This window comes from Carettochelys insculpta, chromosome 3 (genome assembly GCF_033958435.1).
Source record: "Carettochelys insculpta isolate YL-2023 chromosome 3, ASM3395843v1, whole genome shotgun sequence".
In the NCBI taxonomy this organism is placed as follows: Eukaryota; Metazoa; Chordata; order Testudines; family Carettochelyidae; genus Carettochelys; species Carettochelys insculpta.
In genome coordinates this window covers 195,895,436-195,910,256 of record NC_134139.1, presented here as the reverse complement: position 1 = coordinate 195,910,256, position 14,821 = coordinate 195,895,436, and the positions used below count along the sequence as shown (strand labels likewise).

The following is a 14,821-nucleotide window of genomic DNA, read 5'->3' as shown; positions in this document are numbered from 1 at the left end:
CGTGCACGTGTAGACACAGCTATGATGTTAGTTGAGGAACATGAGAATGTGCCCGTGATTCTGTGAATAACCTGGTTAGGTCCAGTGATGGTATCTCCAGAAAAGATATGTGGACAAAGCTGGCAGTGGGCTTTGTTGCAAGGAAAAGTTCCAGGACTGGGAGGCTGTCTCCCAACCTTATGAGGATTCTCACCAACAGCCACAGTCTATACTGCAGGAACACCAGTCCTGGAACTGCCCCTCTACTCTCTGATTTGCTCACCTAGATAATTTTTTTTTCTGATTTGTCCACATTGATTACGGTTTTTGGTTCTCTGTGCCTTAAATTTTGATAGTGTATAGACTAGCACGGCTTTCCCTCTGTTCATATTCTGTCCAAGAAGAAGATGTACTTCTTTGTTGCCTTAGCCTCTTGAGTTCATAGAATCATAGAATCACAGAGCTGGAAGGGACCTCCAGAGGTCATCGAGTCCAGCCCCCTGTCCCAAGCAGGATCAACCACAACTAAGTCATCCCAGGCATGACTATGTCAAGCTGGGACTTAAAAACCTCTTGGGATGGAGATTCCACCACTTCCCTAGGCAACGCATTCCAGTGCTTCACCACTCTCCTGGTGAAGTAGTTTTTCCTAATATCCAACCTACTTGTCTCCTTCAGTAACTTCAGACCATTACCCCTTGTTCTGCTATCTGTCACCACTGAGAACAGTTTCTCACCATCCCTTTTAGAGCACCCCTTCAGGAAGTTGAAAGCTATTGTTAAATCACCCCTCAGTCTTCTCTTCTGCAAACTAAATAAGCCCAAACCCCTCAATTCCTCCTCATAGGTCATGTGCTCCAGAGTTCAGCTGTTCTGGTCTCTAGAGCCTGTATTGAGTCTCTGAGGCACATAAGCTGCTTGAGATGATGGATTTCTTTAGAAAAATGTAATCTAATAAATATTTAAATAAATCTAGTAAGTCAGGTCTAGCTCCCAGTTATACTACTGTAAATCCAGCCATTCTACTGCTTTCAGCCACTGGAAAGTGGAACTACCATATGCAGTTACATAGAGAGACACTATTTGAAAAAGATTTGAAAGAAAACAAAAAATCTCATCTGTTGTTCTTGTTAGAACGTAGCCACTGTCACATACCTGATTTCCCACGGAAGTTGTTTAGTGTTTCTGAGAAAAGAGAGCTCATGGAGAACACAGGAGCAGGAACATCCAGCGTCCCTGACTGTAAGAGGGAAACCAGTTTTAGTTAAAATCCAGGATCATTTGCATTATCTACACTTTAAAAGACATTGTGTGTCTAGATTGCTGTTCAGCTGGGCACACAAGACACATGTAAATGGGATGTGGGGCAGGATAGACAAAAGGCCCTTTTAAACCAGTGGTTCTCATTCAGGGGTATATGTATCCCTGTGGTGAGGCAGAGGTCTTATTGGTGTCCATCAGCTCATCTAGACACATCTCATTTTACAACAGGCTACAGAAAAAGCACTTGCAAAGTCAGACCAAACCGGTGAATGAGTTAGCTCTATAGTCCATCTAGTCCAGTATCTAAATGTTACAGAAAGAGGAGGAGAAAACTTCACAGTAGGTAATTATGGGATAGAACTGCTTCATGGGAAAGTTCCCCCTGACTCTGAATAGTCCGGGCATATCTGCATTGCATCTGGGAGCTAGCTTCCCAGCCCATGCTCACAGATTGGTGCTAGTGGGAGTCTGAGTTAGCTGAGTATACTTTGTGACTCAGGCTGGAGCAAAGGCTGTCAATTTGGAAGGGATGGGATGGGAAGGTGTGGGTATGAGAGCCTGAGCTCCAACCTGAGCTGCAAAGCCAAAGCTATATCTACAGGCTATTTGTAAGGTGCTTAGGCAAGGCTCACTAACATGGACCCTTAGAAATTCTCTGACTCCCTGAAGCTTGTGAAATTCTTTTGCTCCCTGTTTGTAGTCAGTGGACACTTCTCCCAGCCTCAGGCACTGCATTTGTTTCTGTGGCCTTTCTGTGTGAACAATACAGTTGGGTGAAATGTTTTGAACTGAAAAAAAAACACCCAAATTTAAAATATATTTTGACAAGGAAAATATTGATCAAATTTCCACAACCATAGTTTTGGATAAACTATAGGTCAAAATCTTTTAATTTTAAAAGGGGATTTTTTACAAATATCATTAATTGATACCCAAAACTTTACATTTTTGAGGATGTCTAGAAAATAAGGCACTGAAGAGTATTATAAAGTAACTTTGAAATCCATTCTTAGGATTTACCTGTGTTTGCTGAACACTCCATTTTCCAGATGAAAGTTTGTTCAGTAAGGTTTCTTGTACCTGTATGTTACAAACAGAATCAATTGGTTAATTCATGTAGTCAATTCAAATAATAAGTTCATATTTGTCTCATGTATAGCACATTAGTTGAATTCTTACCTTCTTGTCCCTGAGTGTTCCAAACAGCAGAATGAATAGTCCCTATAAAATATTATATTAAAATATAAATATATATACTTGTCCATATTTAACCATACTAGAGCATTCCTTTCTCACTATTTCTCTGCCTTGATAATTTAAACTAGAAGGTCTTCATAGCAGGAACCATTTCTTGCTATGTGTTGGTACAGATCCTAGCACAATGGGTTCCTAATCTGGTTTGAGGTCTGTAGGCACTGCTGTAATGTAGAGAGTAATAATAATTCAGCTCACAGAAGTGACACAGATCAATATAGACTCGTAGCTTTCAGGTTGTGGAGCTTCTTGAGTCTTCAGATAATCTTGTTTTTCCTGGCATTTGAGAAGAGGGTGCTCAGTTAAATACCCCATTGTGAATTTATAATGCAGTAGCACTTGTTAGCTGTGTCTACACGTGCACGCTACTTTGAAGTAGCGGCACTAACTTCGAAATAGCGCCCGTCGCGGCTACACGCGTCGGGCGCTATTTCGAAGTTAACTTCGACGTTAGGCGGTGAGACGTCGAAGTCGCTAACCCCATGAGGGGATGGGAATAGCGCCCTACTTCGACGTTCAACGTCGAAGTAGGGACAGTGTAGACGATCCGCGTCCCGCAACGTCGAAATTGCCGGGTCCTCCATGGCGGCCATCAGCTGGGGGGTTGAGAGACGCTCTCTCCAGCCCCTCAGCTCACTGGTGGCCGCGTGGAGCGGCCCCTTAAAGGTCCCCTCCCCCGCCCTGCCTCTGCAGGAAGCTGAGGGAACGTGCAGGCTGCAGCCTGCACACGCGGCCAGCCTGCACCACCCTCAGCCCCTGACAGCTGCAATGGCCGCCCAGCAGCCCCCCCAGCGCCCCCAGGGGACCCCCGCCAAGGGGAGCCAGGGCAGCCAGCCCAGCCAGAGGGCCAGCCAGGCTGGGAAGCGGCAGCGGGGCCCCTCCTGGACGGAGGCTGAGCTGCGGGATCTGCTGGGGCTCTGGAGCGAGGAGGAGGTGCTCCAGGTAATGGGGAGCAAGAGGCGGAACGTGGATGCGTTTGCTCAGCTGGCCGATGGCCTGGCTGCCCGGGGTCACCCTGCCCACACTCCTGACCACGTTAGGAGTAAGGTGAAGGAGCTGCGGCAGGGTTACGCCCGGGCCCAGGATGCGGCCAGCCGATCTGGGGCCGCCCCCATCACTTGCCCCTTTTACAGGGAGCTCAGGGACATCCTGGGCTCCCGGCACACCTCCTCCCCTCCGGCCACCCTTGACACCTCGGCTGACGAGCCCCAGCAGGCCCTGCAGCCGGAGTCCGTCCCGGAGGCAAGCCCCGCACCCCGGGGGCCCCCCCCGGAGGCCATCCCCGGGACATCGCGGCAGAAGGAGGAGGAGGAGGAGGAGGGGGGCTCCTCCTCCGCAGAATCCAGCCTGCAGATCCTCCTCCTGCCATACCGGAGCAGCAGCAGGGCCTCCGACCCCTGGGGATCTCCGGACCGTGGGAACGGACCCACAGGTAGGTACCCCTCTCTGGTGGACACCCCTGGGCTTGAGGGGCAGGGGTAAGAGAGGTGTGTCCAGGGCTCCCCACATGCTCACATGGCCATGGCCCCAAGGACACCAGGGCCATGGCCCTCACAGCACTGCAGCCATCAGCCCCTGCCCCCCTCCACCCCTCATGACAGTGCCATGCCCCATCCCCGGGCCAGGGGGGAGCGGAACCTCGAGGGGCCCCCGGGAGGAGGGGGTGGGACACCCCGCAGCAGCAGCATGTGATGGAGTGGGGCGAGTGCCAAAGGGAGACTCAGGCTACATATGAGCCACAAGAGCCAAAGAGCTCCCAGGGCCAAAGGAGGATCCTGGCGCTACAGCTGGCAGGTGACACCTCTGCCCTGAACAAACAGGAGGGAGGAGCCGAGCTGGCTTGGAATTGGGGGGCGAGGGCGGGGGCCACAGGTAGAGGCTAGGGGAAGGGAGAGCTGGTAGGCAGCCAGCCAGAGGAGGGGGAAAGCTGCATCCCAGAGGGGCCCCCCTTGGGGTCTTCTCCCCACGACGGGTTGGAAGGACTGTCTCTTCCGACAGCTGGTGCTGTCACTCCTGCCAGAAACTGGCCATCTGTGGCCTAAGAAAGCTCTCCTGCTCTCAGACCCTGCGGGGTGAAGTGAGAGTCGCTCCCACCAGGGGACAGGGTGCAGGGTAGGGGGACCCCTGAACCCCATCTATCACAGCAGCATCTCCCGGGGACGGGGATGGGGAACCTGCAGCACAGGGCTGGGGGGACAAAGGCCACAGCTCGGGGCCCACACTAACGCCTGTCTCCATTCTTCTTCCCCCCCTCCTGTCCTGTGTCCTGCACCTGCACCATCAGAAGGACCGGAAGAGAGCGCCGGCGAGGCGTCAGTTGTTCCGGAGAGCCCTCCGGGATCCTCACTCCAGGGCAGCCCCTCGGCCGAAGACCAACCGGCCCCACGGCGGGCTAGACGGCGGACCCCGCGCCTCCAACCGCCGCCGGCGACGGACCCCCAGCTGCTGGCCACCCTCCGTCGGCAGCTGGAGGTCGCGGAGCAGCACCTCCAGCTGCAGGAGCGGGCGCTGGCCTGGCGCCAGGAGGCATGGGGGGCCTATATGCAGACATTTAACCGCCTGGTTGATTACCTGGCCCCCCATGCCGCGCCGGCCGAGCCATCGCCCGCCCTGCCCGCTCCTGCAGCCCCACCACCAGCTGCTCCGCCCGTCGCCGGCCCATCCACCGTCGCCCCGCCACCCACCCGCGAGGGCCAGATCACCGAGGGACCCCTGGAGCCACCTGACACTTGCCGGCCCCCATACCTTCCGGTCCAGCCCGCTCCCACCCAGCCACGGACCAGGCTGCGAGCGCGGCGGGGCTCCCGGCCGGCCACGCCCAGTGCTGGGCTATAGGGGCGAGGGGCCCGGGACGTGGCCCCCCCCCTTGTATATAGTTGGACCCTGTTTTTTTGGTCCCCCCGTTTGCCCCGTCCCCCCCATGTAAATAGTTCTCCCCTTTCTCCTCCCTGCTTTTCTTTTTATTATTTATGGCACACAGTTGTTTCTTTGGATTGTTTTATTTTTGTATATATTGCTTTTGTTGAACGTTTGTACCTAGTTTTCTGTTTGTGGTTCACATATTTATTTATATCCAAAAAAAAAAAAGGTTCGGAAAGAAAAAAAAAATGTACGTTCAGCCACAAGTGCGTGCTGTCATTTGTCCAGGACAAGTGGGTGGGGGGTGGTGGGGTGCTCCATGGTGTGGGCGTTGGGGCAGGAGTGTGGGGGAGGAAGGGGCGGGCAGTAGGGGGCCTGGGCAGAGTTCACCCCGCGGCCTGTTCGTCGAAGTGGGCCCACAGGGCCTCCCGGACCCGGGTCCCCTCGGGGTCCACCTGCCGACTGGGGGCAGCAGGTGGCTGGACGTGTGCTCTGCCGGCCTCCACAGCCGAGCCCTGCAGAAAGGTCTCCCCCTTGCTCTCGACCAAATTGTGCAGGGCGCAGCAGGCACCCACAATCTGGGGGATGTTGTTGGGGCCCGCATCCAGGCGGGTCAGGAGACATCTCCAGCGTCCCTTCAGGCAGCCAAATGAGCGCTCCACCACCTGGCGTGCACGGTTCAGGCGCTCGTTGAAGCGCTCCTGGCTAGCGGAGAGATGGCCCGTGTAGGGGTGCATGAGCCACGGCCGGAGGGGGTAGGCCGCATCTGCGATGACGCAGAAGGGCATGGTGGTGTCCCCCAGAGGGATCTCCCGCTGGGGGATGTAGGTCCCCGCCTCCAGCCGGCGGCACAAGCCCGAGTTCCGGAAAACCCGGGCGTCGTGGGTGCTGCCAGGCCAGCCCACATAAATGTCCTGGAAACGTCCCCAGCTGTCCACCAAGGCCTGCAGGATGACAGAATGGTAGCCCTTGTGATTGAGATATCGTCCGCCACTGTGATGCGGGGCGCGGATGGGGATGTGAGTCCCATCCAGAGCCCCAAAGCAGTTGGGGAAGCCCAGGGTGGCAAAGGCGGTGATGGTGGCATCTGGGTCCCCCAGCCTCACAAGCCTGTGCAGGAGCATGGCGTTGATGGCAAGCACAACCTGCAGAGAAAGCACATGGGACAGCCCCAATGAGGGGTGAGCAGGGTGTGCGTGGCCCTGCCCTGCCCTGCCCTGCTGTGGCCCCCCTGCCCTGGCCCCCCTGCCCTGCTCTGGCCCCCCTGCCCTGCCCTGCCCTCCCCCCGTGGGTTCGCTTACCTCCATGAAGACAGCCCCGACGGTGGCCTTTCCGACACCAAACTGCTGTCCCACGGATCGGTAGCTGTCCGGAGTGGCCAGCTTCCAGACAGCAATGCCGACCCATTTCTGTACTGTGAGGGCTCGCCGCATGGCAGTGTCCTTGTGCCTGAGTGCGGGGGTGAGCCACTGGCACAGCTCCAGGAATGTCTGCCGGGTCATCCTGAAGTTTCTGAGCCAGTGGTCGTCGTCCCACTCCCCAAGCACCAGCCGCTCCCACCAGTCGGTGCTGGTGGGGTAGCTCCACAGCCGCCGGCGTGTGAGGCGGGGGGTGGAGCGGGGTGCTGCAGGGGTAGGGGTTGAGCCCTGCTGCCCTGGGGGCATCTCCTCCCCTGGGGCAAGAAGGTAGTCAGCTGCCTCCCACATGGCATGGGCCAGGGCAAGCCCTGCTCCTGCCGGGAGGGCTGGGTGGACCTCTAGCTGCTGCTGCTGCTGCTGCTGCTGCTGGGGGTCCATGACTGCGGCGCCCGGGGTCTGTGTGCCTATGGCTCCTCAGACCGCGTGCTGTGCAGGCTGAGTGTGTCTGGGAGGGGCCCTTTAAGGGAGCGGCTAGCTGTTGCCCCAGAAGCGCTAGTCCGCCCTGTGACCCTGTCTGCAGCTGTGCCTGGCAGCCCTATTTCGATGTGTGCTACTTTGGCGTGTAGACGTTCCCTCGCTGCACCTATTTCGAAGTTGGGCTGCGTAACGTCGAAGTTGAACATCGACGTTGCCGGCCCTGGAGGACGTGTAGATGCTATTCATTGAAATAGCCTATTTCGATGTCGCAACATCGAAATAGACTAGTTCAATATAGGCTTCACGTGTAGACGTAGCCATTCAGTGTTCCCACATTATCAGCTATCATTCTTTTTCCAGGATGTAACTGGGTAGATAATATGTTGTCAACATAAAGGAATGAGCAAAGTGGATAGAGATATAAAATTTTGAAAACATGAGAAAATATACATTTTTCTCCTCTGTTTCAAAAATTAAATTTTCTGAAAAATCAGAATAGCTGCAGTAGTTACTTGCTTATTAAAATTAAATTTGATTTAGTTCTGTAAAAATGCAAAATGTAAAGGGGTTCCTTGTTATAAGTCCCGGTTACATTCCTAAATAATGCAACTTATACTGAAATGACTTATAAAGGGGAATTAGTATCCATAACGAATAATGTAATTAGCTTGAGATACATTCCCAACACATACTGTTCACACATGTGTGGTACTATAACGTATCTCTAACCCACAAAAAACTATAAATAGAAATAGATCAGACGAGTATGTTACTATTTTTACCTTGTAAATTGATTTGATGTGCTTGATGATGGAAGCAGGGACACTTAAACAGAGTTAGACAGAGGAGAAAGGAGATGGGATGGGGGAGTACAGTACAGGTTGTAACTCTAATCCAGCGCACTTGGGACTTGACCTGAGCTGGATAAGAGAATTTTTTGGGCTAGAGAAAGTCATCGTTCCTCAGCCCCTGCAGCTGGCTACTGACTGATAAAAGGTCCTGGCAGCAGGTCCCAGCTTCTGGCAGCTCCTGGGTCCTAGCAGCCATCATCCACCATGGCTTCCCCCTACCCCCAGATATGGGCATCCTGTAGCTGTTCACAGCCACGAGCCTGGCTCCCCATAGCCCTGGCTCCCTGCCAGCTCCCCATGGCTCCCTAAAGTTCCCCCCCAGCTCCCTTGGCTTTGCATGGCTCCCTGCCAGTCCAGCCCCCCACCTGCTGGTTTCCCACTGCTTCCTACTGGCCACCCCCAGCTACCTGCTAGTTTTCCACCAGCCCCCTCCAATTCCCTGCTGGCTCCCTGCCAGTCCCTGCTGACTCCCCCCTGCCTACCTGCCAGCTCCACCCTGACTTCTCCCAGATCCCTGCAGCTCTTCCCCACCAGTTCCCTGCAGCTCCCCATCAGCTCCCCACAGTCCTCCGCTGGCTCACCACAGTTCTTCCCCACCCTCTACCCGCAGCTTGCCAGCTCCCCACTGGCTCTGTACAGATCCCTGCTAGTTCCCTGCTGGTCCCTGCCATCTCCCCACCAGGTCCCCACTGGCTTCCCACAGCTCATCAACTTCCCACCAGCTCCTTGCAACCCACCTTTGGTTCCTGCTGGCTTTCTTCAGCTCCCCCATCTACCTATTGGTGTGACTTATAATGAAACTGCTTCCATGATTTAGTTAATTACGTATATGTGAAATGCTTTACAGCTATGTGACTTATAACAAGGACCCCCTGTATATGTATAACTTAGTTACCACACTAAAAATTACTGTTTGGTATATTTATGAAATAAATAACTATAATTTATATTGTTTTTATTCAGATAATAATGACAAATACATGTAGAAATATTGATGAGTCTCAGCTGCACAACAAGGCTGTGTCTACACTTGCATTCCCCTTTTAAAAGGGGTATGCAAACAAGGGAAATAAAAATGCAAATAAGGTGCAGATTTGCATATCTGACACCTCATTTGCATATTCTTATGTCGAAAGAGCTTTTTTTGAAAGAAGAAAACCAGTGTAGACACCGTTCTTTTGAAAATAAACCCCATCTTTGAAAGAATCCTTGTTCCCTTTTTTTATGGGAAGAAAGATTCTTTCAAAGATGGGATTTGCTTTTGAAAGAGAAGTGTCTACACTGTTTTCGTCTTTTGAAAGAAGCTCTTTCAAAATAAGAATATGCAAATGAGGCGTCAGATATGCAAATCTGTGCCCCAGTTGCATTTTTATTTCCCTCATTTGCATACCTCATTCAAAAGAGGAATGCAAGTGTAGACACAGCCCAAGGTATTTAGGTGCATCTTTTGCCTAAAAATATTTTGCTCATTTTAAATACTTACTATTAGAAAATATTTGGCAAACCACAATGGCAAAAGTAATAATATTTTTATAAACATGACTCTAAAATTATTTCATTGTTCATTCAGAGAAACATATTCCATACAATAATCCGTTTTCAATTTTTCCCACAATTTACAAATTTTCCATACTAGGCAAATAAAGTTAAAAACAACCCTCACAATTTTTATTACAAAAGTTTCCTTTCTGCTCCTCCCTCAAATGCCTATTTATGTTATTTTGGCTATGTCTACACTAGCACACTACGTTGAAGTAGCCTATTTCGAAGTAAGAACATCGAAATAGGCTACTTCGACGCGTATCATCTTCACATCCTCTGGGGCTGGTGCCGTCGACGTTCAACGTTGAAGTAGCAACAGGGAACATCGAAAGGAGCCGCCCCGGAAGGAAATGCAGAGCATCCACGCACACAAGCACTCTCCATCGAAATAAGGGGCCAGCAAAGCCTGCAGGTCGGGTCACAGGCTGGACTGGCCCTTCCAGGGGAAGAGCAAGCTGGTCCCTTAAAGGGCCCCTCCCAGACACACTCGGTCTGCACAGCACGAGGTCCACAGAGCTGACAACTGGTTGCAGACCCCGTGCACACAGCATGGACCCCCAGCTGCAGCAGCAGCAGCCAGAAGCCCTGGGCTAAGGGCTGCTGCATGAGGTGACCATAGAGCCCTGCAGGGGCTGGACAGAGCATCTCTCAACCCCTCAGCTGATGGCTGCCATGGAGGACCCCACTATTTTGATGGAGCGGGACACGGATCGTCTACACACGTCCTACTTTGACATTGAATGTTGAAGTAGGGAGCTATTCCCGTCTTTAGATAGGAAAAGCGATTTTGACGTCTCGTCGCCTAACGTCGATTTCAACGTCATAATAGCGCACGGCGCGTGTAGACGCAATGAGTGCTATTTTGACATTGTGCCAGCTACTTCCAAGTAGCTGGCTAGTGTAGACGTACCATTTCTGTTTTATAAGACATTTCTCTAGGAGAACCTGAGTGCTTCACACATTTGAATTATTTGTTAGCAGAGCCGTGTAGAGAATGAGAATTCCATTTCCTGGCGCATTTCATATTTCAAAATTTTGAGGTATTTTTTCATCTTCAAAGAAACCAAAAACTCCAAAGTGCTCCATGAATGGGAACATGGTCCCAGCTCCAGAGGAATCTGCTTGCTGAGTATGCCATGGAGCAGAAAGCCCTGGGCAGAATCAAAAGCAGAAAGAGGACCTAGACCCACGTTACCTCATTAAGGCTGTGTCTACACTAGCCCAAATAAATATTCAGCGCCTCTTTAGAATGATGCTGGCCACAGCACTTCGAAATTGTTGCGGCTTGCGCGTGGCTTGTCCAGATGGGGCTCCTTTTCGAAAGGACCCCGCCAACTTCAAAATCCCCTTATTCCTATCTGCTGATAGGAATTTGTCTGCTGGCAGGAATAAGGGGATTTTGAAGTTCCCAGAGTCCTTTCAAAAAGGAGCCCTGTCTGGATGAGCCACGCAGCAGCAAGTTGCAGCAATTTTGAAGTGCTGCATTAGTAATCTTTGCATGGCCATTTTGAAGATTTGGGCTGGTGTAGATGTAGCCTAACTGTTAGAACGTATACTGCAAGTAAAAATCTCATCTCATGATTGGCAGAAAATAGTCAGATGGGTTGGCCCATTTCAGTTGTTTACTTCCCAGCAGTGGCACCAAAAGCTGCCTTAGGCCCCAGGGCAAAGTGTGAGGGAGGCTCCAGCTTTGTGCCCCAGTAGCGCTGGGGCTAAGAGCAGTCAGCAGTCAGCAACACTCAGACTTCAGTGTTGCTCCTCCCATCACCCCCAGGCTGTACAGCCAGAGCAGTGCTGCTGAGGAAGTTCAAAAAGCCCTAGAGCCCATACTGGGCCCTGGGGCAAGTATACCCTTTGCCTCACCCCCATCAGCAGGCCTGCTTGTCCTTGTTACTATTTCTCATCAACTTATAACATTGGACGAACATTCTACAGTCCCTAACTATTTGGAAGTGATAACCTCCTAAAGTAGCACTGGAGAAAGTGGAGTCTGTTGGTACCTAATAAATTGGAGTAATTCCTTAACCACAACAAATCATGCTCACGTGCACAACGTAGAGCGGTTTGCCTAATTTGAGGAAAGAATTACTGCAGAATGTATTGGCAGAGACTTTAGAATTAGGGGTGTCACCTTCATCGGCAACCTGTCAGTCAGAAAAATAATCAATTCCCTGTGTCTTCAGGAGCATGAGTGTTTCAGTCTTCCCTGTCTTCTTTTTCTATAAGTCTGTGTTAAGTGATCCTGAAAAAGTAAAGCAGTGCGTACATGTTACTCACCTGGAAAGCATTGAGGAGATTAAATAGTACATGGAATACTACTGGGCTCTTTTCAATCATGGTTGCAAGTCCAAATCCCCAGGTGAAGCCTAATAGTGGTGTCAGAATGCCAACACTTTTGATGGCTTGAATCAAGGAGCTCCTCTCCTGCTTGCTTGGCTTGTCCCCAATAACAGGCCTAAGTATTTTGACTATGACAACAACACCAGTGATCAAATTCACAGCCACAATGATCAGTGCAGGTAAAACAAAGGCAAGGAGAGCTTTGCTTTCCTTCCAATTGAGCCAGCAAACGTGTTCCCTCTTGGTAGTGTAATGTGGCTGAGTGACCGCTATGGTGATGACTGATATAATGAGAGGACACCCATAACCCAAAGAGAATACTACAGTTTTCTGGATGGTCTTGCTAGTGTCATGTAAAATGAAGACCAGGTGATAGAAGATCATGAGGCCCATGGCAAGCATCCAGAAAAAGACACAGAGGTAGAACAAGTGGATGAAAAAGGTGGCAGCTATGCAGACACCTTCATTCACTGTCTTCTTTCCATTTAGCGTGGAGGCAGCAACAATGAACCAGATGTCTGCAATCAGAAGAGACACAGCTATGTTCAAGATACAGACATGACGCATGTAGGAGGTTCTGTTTTTGGTCACATATTTCCATACCAGGGATTCAATTAAAATGCAGACCACCAAACTTGTCACAGATATGTACAGACCGATATAGGTAATGTAACTTAGTGCTTGTTCAGTTGCATTAGAATATCCAGTTGAGTTGGAATCCATGTTGGGTGACATAAGAATTGAGAATGAACTCAAGTGATTGCAGGTGCAAATGACACTGCTTCCGTTATCCATAGACTGACAGCCAGTGTCATCCCATCCTCCTGCATCTTTTGAGAGGGAGAAGTTCCAAAACACACACTTGGGATTTCCCAGGGAAGCATTGCTTTTGGCAAAGATCAGCTTGATTTGGAAGTCCTGCGGGAGGTTTCTGTTCACTGTTGTTGTCATCACCAAGCCATTCACAACATTTGTCTCATTCGATTGGGGCAGAATGTATTTGAGTGTTGAGAAAGCCACACTGATGATGGTTGTGTTTGCTCCCAGCCTCTGACTCTCTTTTCCACTAATTAACACACTACCGTTGAGGTTTGCTGAACTGGGGAAAACAAAGGTTGGATTGTAGTCTGACGTGTTGTTTTCTGTGATAACTGTACCTTGCAGCTGAAGGTTGGTGTTGTTGATAGGAGGAATAGTGTTATTAACTGGCTGGAAGGACTGGGAAAATTTCTCCACTGAATTCAGTAACCTGGCACTCTTCTGTATTTCCTGGTTATTCAGTTTTTTCCAGGAATCTATTGTGGAACTGCTGACAATAACGTCCACTGTAGAGAGGAAATTCTGTAAGATAAGGTTTGGTGTTAATGAAGTTTTTTACGATCACTGCTCCTACAATAATGTCGACATGTTCTGAAATCTGTCTTGCTAGCCTGGCCTCTTCTTTTGTCCACTAATCCCTCAGACGTTCCCTCTGGATGTCCTGTCTCAAGTTAGAGTAACTGGAAACAGGTGTTCACTTTTCCTTCTAATGCTGCTACTTTTTTGCGTGGCGCCAGCCCTGCCACCCAGGTTTACAGCCTATGTGTTTATCTCTGACTTGTCTCCTTTTTCCTCACACATCCAGGCTTTTTAGCTAGTGGAATCAGATTGTGGAAAACTCCTCTTGAAACTTGACATTCCCTCCAGGTAGATATAAAGTAAACCCTCGATTTTATGGACCCCAATTTAGTGGATTTGGGAAGCTGACATCTGCCAGCTCTTCCACCACCATTCCCAAAGTCCACTGGGATCCATAAAATCCTAAATCCATCAGCCTTTATCCCCCCCCAAAACGTATGTCAGGCAACATACCACAGCTGCTTCTCCTGGAGCTGCCATGCACTCCTCCCACCAGGGGCAGAGCACGTATGCAGGCAGATGGCACTCAACTCTGCTTCCCAGACCTAGTGGAAGGAGTTCACGGAGGCCACAGTGGCTCCCACTGCTACGGCAGCAGTGGACTTTCTGGCATTGGTGGCTCTCCAAGCTGCAATGGAGTCTCCAGCCACAGCTCCAGCGGGGCTCCAAGCCATGGCTCCTTGAGTGGCATCAGCTCTGGTAAGTCACCTGCATTTTTTTGTGGGGGAAGACTAGGACCTGGGGAGTCTGGTGGTGGTGGGTGGGTGGTAGAGCGAATACAGAGTAATCTTCAGAGTTAATGGGGTTTGGGGTTTAATGGACACCCCTCTCCCTGATTTGTCTGTTAAATTGAGGGTTTACTGTATTACTGAAAATCAGTCCTGTCCTCTCTAACGCCACTCCATGTCCGTTCCTGGTTCAGCTCTCGTAATTCACCTTTTTTTATTGTCAGTTGTTTTCCCTGACCTGATAATGATTCCTCCACATTTAACATTCTCGGCTTTCCCATACCTACTCCTAACGTATCCTTCCTCACCATAGCTTTCTCCTACATCTGCCATGCACATATTTTCTTAACCTCAGCTGCCTTTCGCATTTCCATCATCTCAGTTTCAAGCACCATGTCTCTGCCCAGTAACATATAACTTCTCTATAAACACTATAATTTATTGAAGAAACAATCGCCCAGTTCCTGATTTATACATTTAAGGGAACCCAACCGTCTTGATTAAATGTGTGACCACGTCATTGTAACCTCTGTCCTCCTCCTCTACTTGCTCCACTCTTCGTCATAGTCATTGAAAGATTGTCTTTATCAGCTCTGTTACAGAGACAGCGTCTTCTATGTTCTGTAAACCTCCTATGGTGAGCTGGTAGTAATCTTTTTCCCTCCCATTACTTCAACCGTGTCGCCCTCTTCATGAGCCTTTTCATATAAAAGTGAAGTTCATGGACCTCATCTTCAAGGCCATTCATAATCTTGCCTTCATGTGTACATTT

The 14,821-nt window shown here is 50.4% G+C and overlaps 1 protein-coding gene across 1 annotated transcript in view; it reads right to left on the bottom strand.

The window, feature by feature from the left end:
- Positions 1 to 14,821, bottom strand: part of LOC142010738 (adhesion G protein-coupled receptor F5-like) — a 62,999-nt gene that overhangs the window by 18,282 nt on the left and 29,896 nt on the right. The window contains exons 12-14 of the mRNA XM_074989151.1: positions 11,861 to 13,264; positions 2,422 to 2,463; positions 2,263 to 2,322 (exon numbers count right to left, since the gene is read on the bottom strand). Of these exons, the coding sequence (XP_074845252.1) occupies positions 2,263 to 2,322; positions 2,422 to 2,463; positions 11,861 to 13,264 (1,506 nt within the window). The remainder of the gene's footprint in view (positions 1 to 2,262; positions 2,323 to 2,421; positions 2,464 to 11,860; positions 13,265 to 14,821) is intronic.